This window comes from Alexandromys fortis, unplaced genomic scaffold (genome assembly GCF_014885135.2).
Source record: "Alexandromys fortis isolate MF-2015 unplaced genomic scaffold, M_Fortis_MF-2015_v1.1 scaffold_36, whole genome shotgun sequence".
Taxonomy (NCBI): Eukaryota; Metazoa; Chordata; class Mammalia; order Rodentia; family Cricetidae; genus Alexandromys; species Alexandromys fortis.
In genome coordinates this window covers 6,894,972-6,911,626 of record NW_026067915.1, presented here as the reverse complement: position 1 = coordinate 6,911,626, position 16,655 = coordinate 6,894,972, and the positions used below count along the sequence as shown (strand labels likewise).

The window sequence follows — 16,655 nt, the reverse complement described above, 5'->3', positions numbered from 1 at the left end:
TATATAGAGAGAGAGAGAGAGAGAGAGAGAGAGAGAGAGAGAATGCCTGTGATAGAGTCCCAAGCAGAGAAGGGGCAAGCCCTGGGTGTACAATGCTATGTCAGTATATTACCTGTCCTTGTTATTGCCCATGCCATGCCATCCTTGTACTCCATTTTTTCCCTAAGAACTTGATTTGATTTATCTTTTCTGCCCATCTTCTTTTCCCTCTAGAGTCCGCCAAGACCTATGCAGATGTAGTCTTTCTTATTGACAGCTCACAGGACACATCGCAGGCCAGTTTCCAGTGGATGCAGAACTTCATTTCTAGAATCATTGGTGACCTGGAGGTTGGCAAGGACAAGTACCGGATTGGGCTGGCTCAGTACGGCGATCAAGGTTACACTGAGTTTTTGTTTAATACCAACAAGACCCGGAATGAGATGATCTCACACATCCATGAGCGTTTGGTGCTCCGAGGTGGCTCCAGAAGGACGGGTCGAGCCCTTCAGTTTCTTCACCAGACGTTTTTCCAGGAGGCGGCAGGAAGTCGGTTCTTACAGGGTGTTCCTCAGTTTGCGGTGGTCATTACCTCAGGCAAATCTGAGGGAGAGGTCCAAGATGCCGGACAGGTCTTGAGGAAGAGAGGCATTGAAATCATGTCTGTGGGGGTGCAGGACTCTGACAGGACGGAACTGGAGGAGATAGGGTCTTTGGTGTTTGTGTCTGACCAGCAGGGAGAAGACGGAATCAGCCAGCTAATACAGGATGTAAATGTGGTGATCCAGGAGACTCAAAAGTCTGAGGTCACGACCGAGGCTGCTGAGGGAGCTGCAGAAGGTAAGTCTTGATCCTTGGCTACCTGAGTCACCAGGAAGTCACAGGGTATGAAGAAAATCTGGGGGACTGGGGGTAGTTCTATTGGCAGAGTGCTTGCCTAGCAAGCCTGAAGGTTTGGGTCTGATTCCCAGCACCACATAAACTGTACAACAACGCATGCCCAATTACCTTAGCATTTTAGGTATAGAGGCAGGAGAATATGAAGTTTAAAGTCATGCTTCATTAGTTACATATCGAGACTCCTCCCCTTTTTAAAGAAGGAGGAGAAGGAAGAAAGTGTCAGGAAAGACTTCTACTGAGGGCATTCCTCGGTGTTAGGACACTTGTCCCTGTACATAGGGGAGAGAAAGGGGACACGGAGTGCCTCAGTTGTCATCTTGTCTATCTTTGGTTACCACTAATACGCTGCCGAGTGAACCCTCTGCAGTCAGTGCCTGAAATAACAATTTATCCTCACAGCAGGTCTGAGTTGGCTGGCTGTGGGGAAGCCCCACACGTAGATTTGCTGACCTTGCCTGGGTTGGTTCAGAGATCTGAGGTTTAATGGGAGCTGACTAGCTGAGAACGGCTCTGCTTCTGAGGTCAGCCCAGCTACTCCGAGCACATTCTCCCTGTGGTAATTACAGAGCCCTAAGAGAAAAATCTACTATATAAATGCTTTTCAGAGCCCGGCAGCACCTGCTGACATACTATTAATCAAAGTAAATCACACGACTGTCAGCATCCTTGGAGGAAGAAAGCATATTGTCGCATGGGCATATGAGGGGCAGGAGTGAATATTTCTAAATATTAACCTAAGCTACCACGTGCTTTTTCTAAGCTGACCCTTAGCCTTTCATTTTATATTGTTATTTTATGCGTATGGGTGTTTTGCCTGCATGTATGTCTGTGTACCATGTGTGTGTTTGGAGCCTATGGAGGCCAAAAGAGGAAGCTGGCATTCCAGATGGCTGAGGACCATCTGTGGGTACTGGGAAACAAACCCAGGTCCTCTGGAAGAGCAGCCAGTGCTCTTAAATGCTGAGCCCTCCTTCCACCCTTGTTTATTATTTTCATGTGTATGTGTGTGTGGGCTTGCGTACAACACATACATAAACGAGTTCCTAGAGGCCGGAAGAGAGCATCCGGAAGAGAGAGCTGGAAGTCACAGGTGGTTGTGTAGATGCCTTGAACTGAGCCCAGGTCCTCTGTAAGAGCAAAAAGTGCTCTTAACCATGAAGCCATGTTTCCAGCCTCTCAATTTCTGTTTCTGAGAAACAGTCTCACTGCATAAATCAAGCTGGCCCTGAAAATGTGACCCTCTGCCTCAGCTTCCCAAGGGCTGGGATTACAGGCATGCCTCACCCTGCCCAGTTAACTCAATATTTGAAGAAAGATTTTCACAAAGCTTTCAGAATTTCATGTTGTTTCTGTTGAAATAACATGAAGAGGGGAGAAGTGATTAAATAAAGGGTGTTTTGGACCCATAAGGGGGATTTTGACCCAGAGTCTTTTTGAAGGTAGAAAATGAAGGAAAAAGCCTTCCAGTACTCGCGCTTCTAAGATCATTACACAAACCAGAAGGTGATCTCCAGTGACTTTATGATGGGTTTCTGTAAACTGAAAGAGATGTGGATACGTTGTGTGTGTGTGTGTGTGTGTGTGTGTGTGAGAGAGAGAGAGAGAGAGAGAGAGAGAGAGAGAGAGAGAGAGAGAGAGAGAGAGAGAGAGATGGGGAGAGAATCATGTTAAAAAAGATTTTTCTAAATTCTAAAGCACCAAGTAGAAGTTAGCATAGTGTAACTTAAAACCTTAAACACATTACTGTGGCAGATAGACCACGTCACAGTGATGCCTATATATATGAGTGTTTCCGTTATTCGTCTGTTCTCATGCTGAAACCCCTTATGTCTTTTTGGTTTCCAGAATGTCCAGTTGCCATTCCAACTGACTTGGTGTTCCTTGTCGAAGAATTTAGCAGGGCCAGGCAACCCAATTTCCAACAAGTTATCCATTTCCTGAAGACTACTGTCCAATCTCTCAGCATCCACCCTCACGCTGTGAGAATCAGCTTGGTCTTTTACAGTGAGGAACCGCGGCTGGAGTTTTCCTTGGACATGTTTCAAAGCGCTGCCCACGTCTTAGACCATTTGGACAAGTTGACCTTCCAAGGAAGAAGAGGAAGGGCGAAGGCGGGTGCTGCTTTGGATTTCTTGAAGAATGAAGTTTTCATTCCAGAGAAGGGCAGCCGTTCCAAGCAAGGCGTGCAACAGATAGCCGTGGTCATCATGGAAAGCCCCTCTCTAGACAACGTGTCTATGCCTGCTTCTCGCCTCCGCAGGGCCGGGGTCACCATCTATGCTGCGGGCATCCAGCCTGCCTCTGCGAGTAAGGATCTGGAGAAGATTTCCACATACCCTCCCTGGAAGCATGCCATCCACCTAGAGTCCTTTCTGCAACTTGCCGTTGTGAGAAACAAACTGAAAAACAGGATTTGCCTTGAGACCGTGAGCAAATTCTATTCTCCAGTGGTTTTTAGTCCACAAAGAGCAGAAGAAGGTAGGAGGGATTGGTGCATTTGGTGTGTGTGTGTGTGTGCGTGTGCGTCTGTTCTTTTCCCACCATGAAAAAAATGGAGTCAACTCATTAAAAAAAAAAAAAAGAAACCTCCACTTAGGAAATCCTTATTGTCTTAGTTCTAAGCAGTGCAGAGGACTAGTAGGCATCTTACTTTTTGAGAGAGGGCGCCTTGTAACCCAGGCTGGCCTCAAATTCATCACAAGCTGAAGCTGACCTACAGCCCTTATCCCCCTATCCCCACCTCTCAAGCACTGGGATTACAGTCCTGTATTGCCAAACCTTGCTTAATGTGTAAAATTTAGATGTTGGGCTGCTGTGAAGGCCTCTGGGTCTGCTTTTCTGGTTCCCCTCCCCTGCTAGTATTTCTTAGATTCAACTTAGAATAATAGTTTTCAATTCAAATCACTGAAATATGGATAATTGACTAAGAAATTCAAGCCCGTGATGATATCTTCAGGGGAAAGACATCACCGAGGTTTTTTATTAAAAATACTAAATGATTTTTATATTTTCTTGATTTCTTGTCCTGAGGTCTAGAAATATGAAATTATACAAACACGTTTCAGTCTTTCCCCTTGACCTGTGTTTTTAGTCCCTAATTCTGTTCCGGGAAGGTGAAATTTGTTAAAGATGGCTTTCATTTCCTGGTCCATTTCCTGCTTATATCCTATTGGGCAGAAGGGGAGAAAAGGAGTCTAACTAATTCATAGTGGTCCGAAGAGTCTGCGAGCTGACTTCTGTCCCAAGCTGCACAGTGGCTAAGAAGGGACCTGGAGTCAGGAAAACTGTCCCAAAGTCTAGAGTGTAGAGGGTGCCTAGATACTAATAGAAGATTGGATGATTTTTTTTTTACCAGTAGGGTGGAGATTGGGATCAGTGACTGGGCACACACCTCCTCCTGACATTGTTCTGTTCTAATGGGCTGTGGCTTCTTCTCATTGGCCAGGCTGCGTGCATGTGGAGAAGGCAGACATCTACTTTCTTATTGATGGCTCTGGCAGCATCCAGCCAGAAGACTTCACTGAAATGAAGGCGTTCATGAAGGAAGCGACCAACATGTTCCACATTGGGCCGGACAGAGTACAATTTGGAGTTGTTCAGTACTCAGACAAGATTATAAGCCAACTTTTCCTCAACCAGTGTGCCAACACGGCGGAGCTGAAGACAGCCATCGACGACATCCAGCAGGGAGGAGGTGGTACCACAACTGGTGAAGCCTTGAGCAAAATGGCCCTGATATTTAAAGCAACCGCCAGAGCCGGTGTTGCCCAGTACCTCATAGTCATCACGGATGGCAAGTCTTCAGACCCGGTGGCTGCAGCTGCACAAGGCTTGAGGGACATCGGAGTCAACATTTATGCCATTGGAGTAAGGGATGCTAATACAACTGAGCTCGAGGAAATAGCAAACAACAAGAAGTTTTTTATATATGAGTTTGACTCCTTGAAAGACATTCAACAGGAAGTGATTCGGGACATCTGCTCCTCAGAGAGTAAGAATTAATAAAACAATCGTATATTTAATTACGCGTAACAATTGGGTTCCATTATGATACCTCATATGTGTGTATATTTTAATCACAGTCACCCCATTATTCTCTCTTGCCCCCTCCTATTTCTGCGGATCCCCTTTTCCTCCCAACTGTCCCCTTCTACTTTCATGGTTTTTCCCTCCCTTTTTCTTTTATTCCTTTTTCTCTGTGTGCGATCCAGGAAGTTTCATGAGAGTTGCTATGGAAACGTGGGTGGGAGGTTGCTTACAGGAACGCGTGGCATTGCACCAGAGGTCTTTCCACTGCTAGAGTAAGAATTTTTTTAAATCTCTTTAGTGGAGCTTTAATTGTTTGAATGGCCTTTCTTAGGTAATTCACCGGCTTATGAGGGAGCTTTGAGTGCAGAGTGACAGTGACCTAGAATAAATCAAGCTGGTCAAATTTTATATCTTTATCCCACGCCCGTGTCTTATTTTGAGACTAGTTTGTGCTGAGTTGCTGCAAGTTTATTGACTGATCTTCACTCCCTTTAAAAATGTTTTTGTGCTGTATGTGCGACCCTTGATTGTCTGCTGCAACTTGTAATCCCCGGGCTCCTGGTTCTGACCGAATGTCCTCTTGTGCTGCCCCCTACCCCAGCCTGTAAAAGCAGGAAAGCTGACATCATCTTCTTGATTGACGGCTCAGAATCCATCACCCCTAAGGACTTTGGGAAGATGAAGGAATTCATGGAGAGGATGGTGAACCAATCTAACGTTGGTGCTGATGAGGTTCAGATTGGCCTTTTGCAGTTCAGTTCCGATCCTCGGGAAGAATTCAGGCTCAACCGATACTCCTCAAAGGTGGACATGTGCAGAGCCATCTCGGACGTCAAGCAAATGAATGATGGTACTCGTACTGGGAAGGCCTTGAATTTTACTCTGCCTTTTTTTGGCAGATCAAAAGGAGGGAGGCCCGGTATTCATCAGTATTTGATTGTGATCACCGATGGGGTCTCCCAGGATAATGTTGTCCTCCCAGCCAAAGCCCTCAGGGACAGAAACATAATTATTTTTGCCATCGGAGTAGGAGCAGCTCAAAGAACTCAGCTTTTGGAGATTACTAATGACCAGAACAAAGTGTACCATGAGGAAAATTTTGAGTCCCTGCAGAACCTGGAAAAGGAAATCCTTTATGAGGTCTGCAGTTCCCAAGGTGAGCGAGAGAGAAGCTGTTTGACCTGTGAGCTATCAGAGGTGACAGCGACCCTGTTTGTCTTCTCAGTAATGTAGAACTCTGTCCTCTGTGCTGGGCATGAGCTGGATGGGGAGGGTGTCTGTGGGATCTGAGCTCTTGATGCTGCAGCTTCCCTGGGAACTCTTAATTATCCCTTTGCTGTCACCCCCTGGCCACCTGAGATCTGAACATGCTCAGATCCATCACCACAATCCCTTATCACACTTCCTGTAGCATAGACAAAGCCAGAAGGGAATGTGTGTGCACAGCTTCCTGAAGTTTGTGACTACTGTCGGGGAAGGAGACAGTTTCTCGTGAAGCAGAACACACTGTCTTTTTTGTGAAACCCTTGCACAGAAACTTGCCGCCCGTTCTGTTCTGTTTCTAAAGGGCCAAAGTTGTCTTTGATTCATTTCTGCCTTACCCTGTTAAACTTCCCCTCACCCCCTGCCCAAGATGGCGAGGTCTAACCTCATCCTGGCGGTCTGGACCTATTCTCTTCTTTCCTTAAGATTGACTTTCAAGGAGTGATGGGGATGAAAACCACCTTCATGAATGACTCTACACTAGGTGAGAGGCTGTCACGAACACCACCACAGTAGCTAACACATGCACAAGCAGACACACACAGATATGCAGAGACACACAGACAGATACACATAGACAGACAGACACATGCACACAGACACACACATACACATGCACACACACATAGACAGACACACTTATACATATACCCACACCCTAACTTTGAGGAATCAGTCCAGGAACTTGAGCATCCCAGGCAAAGTATTCTGTCATTATGTTCCATCTCAAACCCTAGAATGGCTAACTTTTACTTTTTTCAACTATGTATTTTTATTTTATGAGTATGTTTTGCTTGCATGTTTGTCTGTACACTATATGTGTACAGGTGCCCATGGAGACCAGAAGAGAATGTTGGATTCTCCCTAGGACTGGAGTTACAGGCTGTTGTGAGCCACCATGTGAGTGCTGGGACTTGATTCTGCAAGAGTAGCCAGTGCTCCTAACCACTGAGCCATCTTTCCTGTTCTGCAGGCTGCCTCTCCCCCTTCAGCATCAGGGAGACTTTGAGGATGCTAAACAAGTTCTCTGTCCCTGAGCTGAACCTCAAGGCAGCGGGTTCTGCAGCTCTGTGGCACACCTCATTTGTTTATTTTTTTGTGAGACCAGTTCTCCTTACATACTCCTGGCTGGCCCTGAACTTGCTGTGAAGACTAAGGTGGTCTTGATCTCCAGACATCCACCCGACTCTGCCTCTTGGGTCCTGGGATTAAAGGTGTGCGCCACCTTGCCCAGTCACTATTGTGCCTTTTGATGCAGTCTAACATAGCATGACAAGGTCTTAAAAACTTAAACATGTTTGGATCATCTTTGATCTCATTAAAATGGAGACTCTGAGGTCAGGGTCTGCATTTTAAAAACAAATCAACTAATTATTCTTTGAAAATTCCATCCATTTTTATAATGTATATTGGTCATGTTTATGCACCCATCACCCCCTGTCCTTCCCCTTCCACTCCCGGTGAACTCATTCTCTTCCCAACAAGTATCCATGTGTGTATGTGTACGTGTGTGTGCAACGTGTGTGTGTGAAAACCACTGAGTTTAATTAGGGTTGGCAGCCTGTACAGGGACAGAGGTTGTTTACTGTAGCATGAGCAGGAGGTTGTATATCTAGGAAGCTACCAGGTAGTACTAATCCTGCAAGTCTGTGAACTGTGCTCTGAATAGGGGGAAGTGTAATATGATATTGCAAGGCATAATACAGCCATAAAATGGTATAGTATGGGGTAATGTATAATACCCCATAGCATAGAATCATGTAGAGGAACGTATAATAAAACCATGAACTCTAATATTCCTACAAAAATACTATGTATATAGGAGATGATTTTGTTATTTTATCTCTAAACGTATATGTTTTTATATACACATGAGTGCATGAATTATCCATTTATTTTCTTTGAGACAGGGCCTCTCACTGTAGCTCAGGTTAGCCTGGAACTCCCTGTGTGGCCTGGCAGTCACGAGACTCCTGGTAATCAGTGTTAGCCTCGTGAGTGCCGAGAGGCAGGCATGCGCCACCATGCGTGGCCTTGTAACTTTTAGCTCTTTGAGTCTGAAGGGACCAAGGAAGAAAATCTGGTCTTTTCCTTAGTTAAGTGCCTATTAACAGGGTTCCATGACTTGTCAGCCTTGGCGGGAGGCAAACGTGGGCTCTGGACATTTACAAAGCCCTTGGTTCTTCAGAATCTGAGAGAGCAAGCAGTTCTTAAGAACAAAAGAAATGCTTTCACCAGGATGCTTTTCCCAGGGGAAGCACTGCCTTCGTTACCACACCTGTCTCACACGAGGTGGCTTCAAGGCGGGCGATTCCTCTGGGGCACAATCAACATTCTTTCTCACTCCGAACAGTGCTGTCCTAACGTGTTAGATGGTGTTCGCTCATCTGACAGTCACGTGGGCTCCCGTGAGGTAGATGCCATTATTGAGATACTCAACTCCTAGGTGAGGAAAATCCGACTGAGAGAGGTTGCAAACAAAAGGGAAACAGTGGGAGGCAGGGGTTGAATTACTCAACAAGGCAGCAAAAGACAGACCACTCACTGCCTGGCATGGTGGTGCATGCCTTTAATCCCAGCACGCAGGGGAAGGAGGCAGAGGCAGTCAGGTAGGATCTGTGAATTCTAGGCCAGTATTGGCTATATAGTAAGACTCATTCCCCCACCCCCCGCCTCCCCCACCACCAAAAGCAGAAGGCCAGGTCAGGATCATTTTGGTTCTAGGTCAACCTCAGCTACACTGTGTTCAAGGATAGCCTGGCTACATGGGACCCTATCTCAGAAACAGATATGGAAACAAATAGGGCCTGGGGAATTGACACAGTCAGTAAGGTGTTTGCTTTTCAGAGCCAAACACAAGCATGGTGGTATGTACCTGTTATCCCAGGAGACAGAACTAGGAAGATCCTTGGGGCTGGTTGGTTGGCAAGTCTAGCTGGATCAGCGAGCTCTGGGCACATCCAGGCACCTTTGTCTTGAAAAATAAAGTGGCCAAAATGCTTGAGGGAGACACCCAGGGTCAACCTCTGGGCCCCACTCACCATACACACAAGCACATGCAAATACACACAGACTCAGACTCACACACACACACACACACACACACACATGAACATATGTACAAACATATGTTGTCCCCCCCCACCCTGCAAACAACAAAAGCCCATGTGATACCTGGGTTTATGAGGTGCCAGGCTTTATTGTGGAAGACTCATTTGGGCTCCCTGCGTCCTATCAAAGCTTTAAAGTCTATTTTTGTGAAGAATTAAATTAGGGTCTTTGCTCAGGCTGCTTCAAGATGCCCAGTGAATTTGGAAATCGTTTGAAACAAACACATAGATGAAGCTGTCACAAAGATGGAGGCTAAGGTGTAGCACAGCGGTAGAGGACACCTGCCTAAAGCCAACCAAACCAAAGCAAATCACAGAACAAAACAAAAAAGCAAGGGTCGTGGGCTGCCCTGCATATGTAGTTCGAATTCTCTGGATATTAAATCCCGGAGTTTTCTTTTTTGCAAGGGGACAGTGCCTACCTTTTCTTTCCGTTCATTTTGTACCAGGTGGATTAAGGTTCTTGCTCATTCAGTTTTGCTTTTAACTTTTTGATGAAATTGGGCTAGACATTCTAATAACAGCCAGAAGCTAGTTAATTACAGAATTCTGGAGTCACAGAGCTGAAAAGACCTTGGCGGGTCGCCTGCCAAGATCCCATCCTCTCTGCTAACAGGAAGAAAATGGCTCCTTGCGTTTGTCAATTACCGAGTAAAACCAGTTGAGAAGGTTCTAGGGGAAACGGAAGCAACACAATCTTATGCCACTGAGAAAGCCAAAGTTCTCTTGTCGCAAATTGGATCTAACATAGAAATGGGATTTACTTCTGTGAAACTGCTATTTTGTCAACTTGAACTAGATTTTAAAAACAAAGCAAAATCCAGTTATTTTATGTGAAAACAGGAGGAAGACACTTTCCACTGTGTTAGTTTCAGGAACATACCAGCTAGTGTGGGTACGATCTTCAGGGGGCTAAAGCTCATGATCCAGCCATGGGAAACATTTCATTCGTGAAGGGTCAACTACATACTCATTGCTCCCCAAATTGTATTGCCTAATCTTTGGTTTAATTTTTCTAGTTTTGAGTCAAGTATTCCAATGTGTGTGTGTATGTGTGTATGTATGTGTATGTATGTATATGTGTGTATGTATGTATGTGTATGTATGTATGTGTGCATATGTGTATATGTATGTGTGTGTATGCATGTGTGTGTGTGTGTGTGTGTGTGCGATCAGAGAACAACTTACAACAGTTTGTTCTCCTTCCACTATGCGGGTCTTGAACTCAGGCCCTCTGGCTTGTTAGCAAGAGCTTTTACCCACTGAGCCATTGTGCCAGCCTACAATGTGTGAAGATTTAAGGAGGAAATGCCCACATACTCAGTTGCCTTGAGTAGCTATTCATTGCCCCCGCTGAAGTGATTAGTAGTGCCAGCTCTTTCATGGTTGCTAAGTTATTCATTCATCCACATTTGAAACTAGATGTTGTCTGTGGGCATCAATTTTGCATTCTCGATGGAATTTCGTAAGTGGGCTTATTATACACTAATTATACCCTGAAACACCAACGGACCTTCAAATTCAAGATAAGCCTCCCCAGGGGGCCTTACAATTTATTCAGGCAAAAGAAACAGAAAACAGAGGATACCATTCAGCCCTGATCTTTTCGAATAGTCTGCCACCCCCTCAAAGGCTGCTGTATGGGCAGTAGACGAGAAGAAGACTCCCAGCGAGGAAGGTGAGTTACAAGGACTGCTGAAAGAGACTCAAGGCTTATTTATAGGCTACCCTTACCTGCCAGACATCCAGTGAGGGTCTGTATTAGGGCACGGCATAGCACCCACTCTTAAGGAACCACCGTAGTAGAGGAGAAGACTAAAGGAAAGCCCCAGTGATACACAGGATATTACGTACTTGATCGGAGGAGGCACAGGTAAAAATTGGAGACCGCTTGGAGGGTGAGGCAGGCATTTGGATTGGTACTTAAAGGACTTGAATATGTCAGTTGGCTACATAGGAAAGGACATTCCAGGCAGAGGGATAGGATCTGCCATGACAAAGGCAAGGCGCAGCCTGTTTGTATCAGCTTTTACCATGTACCAACCTTCACACTTAACCCACCATTTTCCAGGTTTGGCCTTGTGGGAGTGCCTGGGGGAGCGTGATGTGGGAGTGATTTCTTATTAATAAAGAAACTGCCTCGGCCCTCATAGGACAGAAAATTAGGTAGGCGGAGTAGACAGAGGAGAATGCTGGGAAAAAGAAGCTGAGTGAGGAGTCGCCATGATGCTCCCACTCCAGACAGACACAGGTTAAGATCCTCTCTGGTAAGCCAGCTCATGGGCTACACAGAATATTAGAAATGGGTTAGAACAATATGTAAGAGCTAGCCAATAAGAAACTGGACCTAGCCGGGCCAGGCAGTGTTTGAAAGAATACAGTTTCCATGTAATTATTTCTGGGTATAAGCTAGCCATGCGGGCGGCCGGGTGCCGGGGACGCAGCCCTGCCGCTCCTATTTCAACAGATGGCGCCCAACGTGGGGCTAAATCCACTTAAAAACCTGAGAAGCCTTAAAAATAAGGGAAACAGAGTTTAACACAGATTTTTGCTGTTTTGTTGGTGACATGCTGTAGAGAGATTCCTGATTCAGCAACAGCAGCAGAGAAAAAAAGCTGCGTCATTTTAAAGCGCGGCTTCCTGGTGCTATGCTGCCAGCGTGAACTCTGGCTTTAAAGCATTTCAAGGCTTTTATGGGACTGGATGTTTCTGTTCCCACTTGGGATCGGAGGAGATTGCTCTGAGACCTGCCGATGGCTCAGCGTTCCCTGCCTACACCTGGGCAGATGGCGGAATCAGGCTTAGGCAGGCGGAAGAGCATGGCGGATTCCTGCTGCCATACAGAGACGCGTTTTCAGACTGCGCAGTGCTCTGCGTGTCAGATTTGGCTGTAACTTGGATAAAAAGAGTTTCTGTGCTGCACACTCAGTCTCAAAATTAAATTGCTGATTGCGGCTCCAATGTAAACTGCTGTTTGCCTGTAACTGTGCTCAGCTCAAAAGCACCAAATGACTCTGAGGCAGGAGCGGCTGCTCCTTGCTGAACTGTGCTGATCTCAGGCAGGAACTACCGTAATTACCTTAAAACCGTGCAGTTAAGGTTTAGACTGGGCAGGACACAGGCAGTACCGTATTACCTATACATGGTGCAACTTAAGTTTTTAAGAAATGCTTAACATTTTAAGAAATGCTCCTGGAAAAAAAAAAAAAAATTACAGATTCACAGTAAAACAGATTCAGACACCGTTGGATGAATGTACGTAGGCTTGGGGAAAAAAAGAGAATATAAAGAATAAAGTTAATGTCTTAAAAAGAAAAAGGGTAAAGTCTTTAAAGAGACAGAGTACAGAAGTACAGATAGTTATAGATTAAGAGAAATAAAGAAAAATAAGCCACGTAAAAATGAAAAATTCACAGAGAGTCTGGATTATGTACATTGTGTTTTCTTTAAAATTTTTGACTGTGAAGGAGCTAAGTACAAAGAGACATTTTATTATATGGGCTGCTAAGCTGAACCTGCACATATGTTCTAAAGGTATCTTGACTTCAAAATTTGGATCTAAGGATATGATGCTTTGGAGAGGGTCTTCTTTTGTTTCCACAGAGGATGTGACCCTATGGATTGCATCTATCCCGGTATGGTATGATAGACCACGCCCTCCTGAAAGGTTGCTGTGAACACCCTCAAAAAATTACTTCACTCAACTGCCAACCGAGATGAACCTGACACACAGGTTACACCCTAAATGATCTGATTAACAGTGCCCCCATTCAGCAGGAAGCAGTTTGGAGAGAAAAAACTACGCCCATGTTCCCAAATATTGTTTATAAATGTTCTTTTACATTTAAAGGGGGATATGATATAGATATGAATAATTTGCATTGGTATGGATTTTAAGGTCAATTTTGTTATATGTATATGTATTTTTGAACTTGATTAAGGTATTGTGATTATGTAGTTCACTTAAAATGTAATGTATAATTAGGAAATATAGGTTGTTAATGGATAATCATTGCTAATAGTTAAGCTTGTAGTCATGTTAGTTAGATTTTCTAGATATATAGAGATATATTTCAATTAGATAGGCATTCTTCATATCTTTCAAAGACTGCAGAATATGGCATTTAAAATATTTTAATAACTTAGGACTTTTCATGACAAGGAGACACGTCTGCTCCTGGCAGCACCAGCTACTTCAAGAGGAAGATGGGCATCGAAGAGGATCCTTATGGAGTTGGATAGTCATTTGGGCAAGAAACTGCTCTTGCCTGGACTGTTGCATAAACTGGACACAGAGAACCCTCAGAGAGAGGACTGCTGAACTTGCCTAAAGGTGAGATGGTCTTTCGGGGTTCCTGATTCATGAAAGAGTCTACAAGACATTCTACAGAACACAGCAGAAAGTGACTGAACTGTCTTTAAAATTTCCTGCTTCATGGAAATGTATCTGGATACCATGGGCCTGTAGGCCGAAGATGGATGCCCCAACGGTACAGAGGAACTTTGGGTGACTGTCCAGGCAGCGAGATGTCTCTGTCATTTCTAGAGTTTTCTTATTTCTTGTTTACTTAGATAATATTATATCCTTCTGGAGTCTTTGATGGAGTTGAAGAATAAATAGTTATAGTTTTCCTTAGTTATGATAAGAGATAAAATAGATATAAATATTGTAACTGTAATTCTTACTTGATAACTGTTTTGTTATATGTAATTTTACTATGCTAAAGTTAAAGCCTTTCTTTTTTGTTTAAACGGAAAAAGGGGAAATGATGTGGGAATGATTTCTTACTAATAAAGAAACTGCCTTGGCCCATTTTATTGGATAGAAAATTAGGTAGGCGGAGTATACAGAAGAGAATTCTGGGAGAAAGAAGGTTAGAGGAAGAGTCGCCATGATGCTCCCACTCCAGACAGACGCAGGTTAAGATCCTCTCTGGTAAGCCAGCTCATGGGCTACACAGAATATTAGAAATGGGTTAGAACAATATGTAAGAGCTAGCCAATAAGAAACTGGACCTAGCCGGGCCAGGCAGTGTTTGAAAGAATACAGTTTCCGTGTAATTATTTCTGGGTATAAACTAGCCATGCGGGCGGCCGGGTGCCGGGGACGCAGCCCTGCTGCTCCTATTTCAACAGGAGCGTTCTTTCCAGCTTGGGTACTCACTTCCGCTGCAGCAGGAGACTGATACTACTTCTCCACTTTCAAAGGATGCCGCATGGATCTGTCTGTTGGAATCGATCTCTCAACTTCTTCAGAGCGAGCTCAGCAGGACCTTCGAAGGCTGCTCCCGGGGCTGATGCAGCAGCTTGCTGTGCCCTCTGACATCAGCTGTGACACTGCCGGCCAGATGGACCCCAGGTTCCGCTACGTGATCCCAGGCTCCAGCGGCCAGCTTGTCTTTGACTCAGGCTTTGAGAAATACAGTGATGAGATCATCCAGAAGTTCCTGGTGCATCAGGGTTTGGTGAACAATCGTATGGATGTAGACTTTCTGCAGAACCTGGGAGAGACTGCCATCCAGCTGTCTCTTGCCACAGTGAAGGTAATACATGCCTAGGACCCAGGCTATGGAGCCTTGGGGCAGGGTGGGATAAAAAGGCTTTTGTAACTGAAGCCAACAGCACTGACAAGAGGAAGCTTTCATTCAGCCGGCATGTCTTTATTAAGTCATGGAGGCTCTGGGCTAAACAATACTAGCAGGGACCAAAGAATACAGCCCTGCCTTCCGACTGCTCACAGGTTAGAGATCCAAATCCTTCCATGATATAATTCATCCTTTTGTTTATTTGTTTGTGACAGGGTCTCTCTATGGAGCCTAGGCTGGCCTTGAACTCACAGAGTGTCACCTGCCTCTGCCTTCCCAAGGCTGGGATTAAGGGGTGTGCCACCACACCCTACCGGCACAATTCTTTCTTAAGACATTCAGAGCATGCCGCTAGGCTCCCTAGTCTCTTATGTTCGCTCCCAGCTATTCGGAGTTCAACCATTATTTTTGTAATCATCACATTGAGCTAGCCGAAGCCCACCCGTGGGGTCTTTCCCTTCCTGATGCCCCTTGAATGGTGTACCTCAGGCACTTACTTCTTCCTCCTTTCAACGTCCAGTGTCCCTCGCATGCCTCCTCTCCTCTTGCTAATGGCACTTCGGTATTTTTTGAATGGATAAAGATGGAGGAGATGATTTTAAAAGTATCTTTAAGCAGTTAGTTTGTTTCAACTCTTCTCTTTTTCTCCCCTTGGGGTGAAGGGGAGGAAAAGTTGAAATGGAACTAACTTTGTAATTTAGTAACAAATGGATAGGTCAGAAGGAATATTTTAAACTGCTGGGCGCACACACAAATTCACTTGTATTTTTAAGAAATGTGTCTGGGTAGTGGTGGCAAATGCCTTTAAACCTAGCACTTGAGAGGCAGAGGTAGGCGGATCTGAGTTCGAGGCCAGTCTCGTCTACAGAGTGATTTCATGGACATCCAGGGCTACACAGAGAAACCCTGTCTCGAAAAACCAAAAGAAAAAGAAGAACAAATTGTGCATTTTTTAGGATTTACGTCTGCATTCTCTTTTCTTCTTCCTTCTTTTGTTTCCTCTGTTCTTCCTGCTCTCTTCCTCTCCCTCTCTCCCCCATGTCCCAGGTCCTTTTAGTGCTTACTGATGGACTTGACGAGGATCTACAGAGACTGCGGAGAACCTCGGAGCTCCTCCGCAACAGAGGTAAGCCTGCACGCCTCATCCTAAGGCGTGGACTGGATCCTCCTACCAAGGCCCCTCCCACCAAGGCCCCTCCCACCAAGGTCGAGCTCCTTCAGGTTGGACCCCTGGAAGCCACCTGCCCTAATGGGTGGAGCGTGGTTCCAATGGGCTGAGGTCCAGCCTCTCTTGTATAAGTCGGTGTGTGGAGGCATCTCCTCTTCCTAGCATCCCTGACGTCAGAGCTACTTGGACGGTTACACCGCTGTACTCCAGTATTGTCATCGAGTATTTTAGGTTTCTCAGAAGTCTCTGTGTGTCTTTTCCTTAACCGCTGGAGTCAGCTGGAAGCCAAACATTGCTCTTAGCCCCTCCATTCTCTTCAATCTTCCCCCCTGTCCTCCTCCACTTTGAATGACCAGGGAGCTACTCCAGGTGGCACGTTTGTGAAATTCGAAGATGCCCATTGCCCCGAGTGGATGCAGCCCTGTGCCGGCTGCTGGCTGCCTCTCAGAACACACTTGTCACTCAGCTGGGCGTCCTAGTGTAGGACAATTTGTGCATATGCATAAAGTGGCTTTGGCTGTTCTTGTTTTGTGTAACAAGAAGCAAACTCAGCATGAATATCCAGCTACGCTGATTTGTTCAAACTCCCTTGAGGCAGGATAAAAAGGAAGGGAGAATTCT

At 45.3% G+C, this 16,655-nt stretch overlaps 1 protein-coding gene across 1 annotated transcript in view; it reads left to right on the top strand.

Annotated features, from left to right (window-relative positions):
• LOC126499892 (collagen alpha-4(VI) chain-like) overlaps positions 1-16,655 on the top strand; it is a 104,128-nt gene that overhangs the window by 16,093 nt on the left and 71,380 nt on the right. Inside the window, exons 5-10 of the mRNA XM_050139366.1 lie at positions 214-819; positions 2,725-3,357; positions 4,325-4,870; positions 5,510-6,064; positions 14,490-14,824; positions 15,914-15,992. Coding sequence (XP_049995323.1) covers positions 214-819; positions 2,725-3,357; positions 4,325-4,870; positions 5,510-6,064; positions 14,490-14,824; positions 15,914-15,992 — 2,754 coding nt within the window. The remainder of the gene's footprint in view (positions 1-213; positions 820-2,724; positions 3,358-4,324; positions 4,871-5,509; positions 6,065-14,489; positions 14,825-15,913; positions 15,993-16,655) is intronic.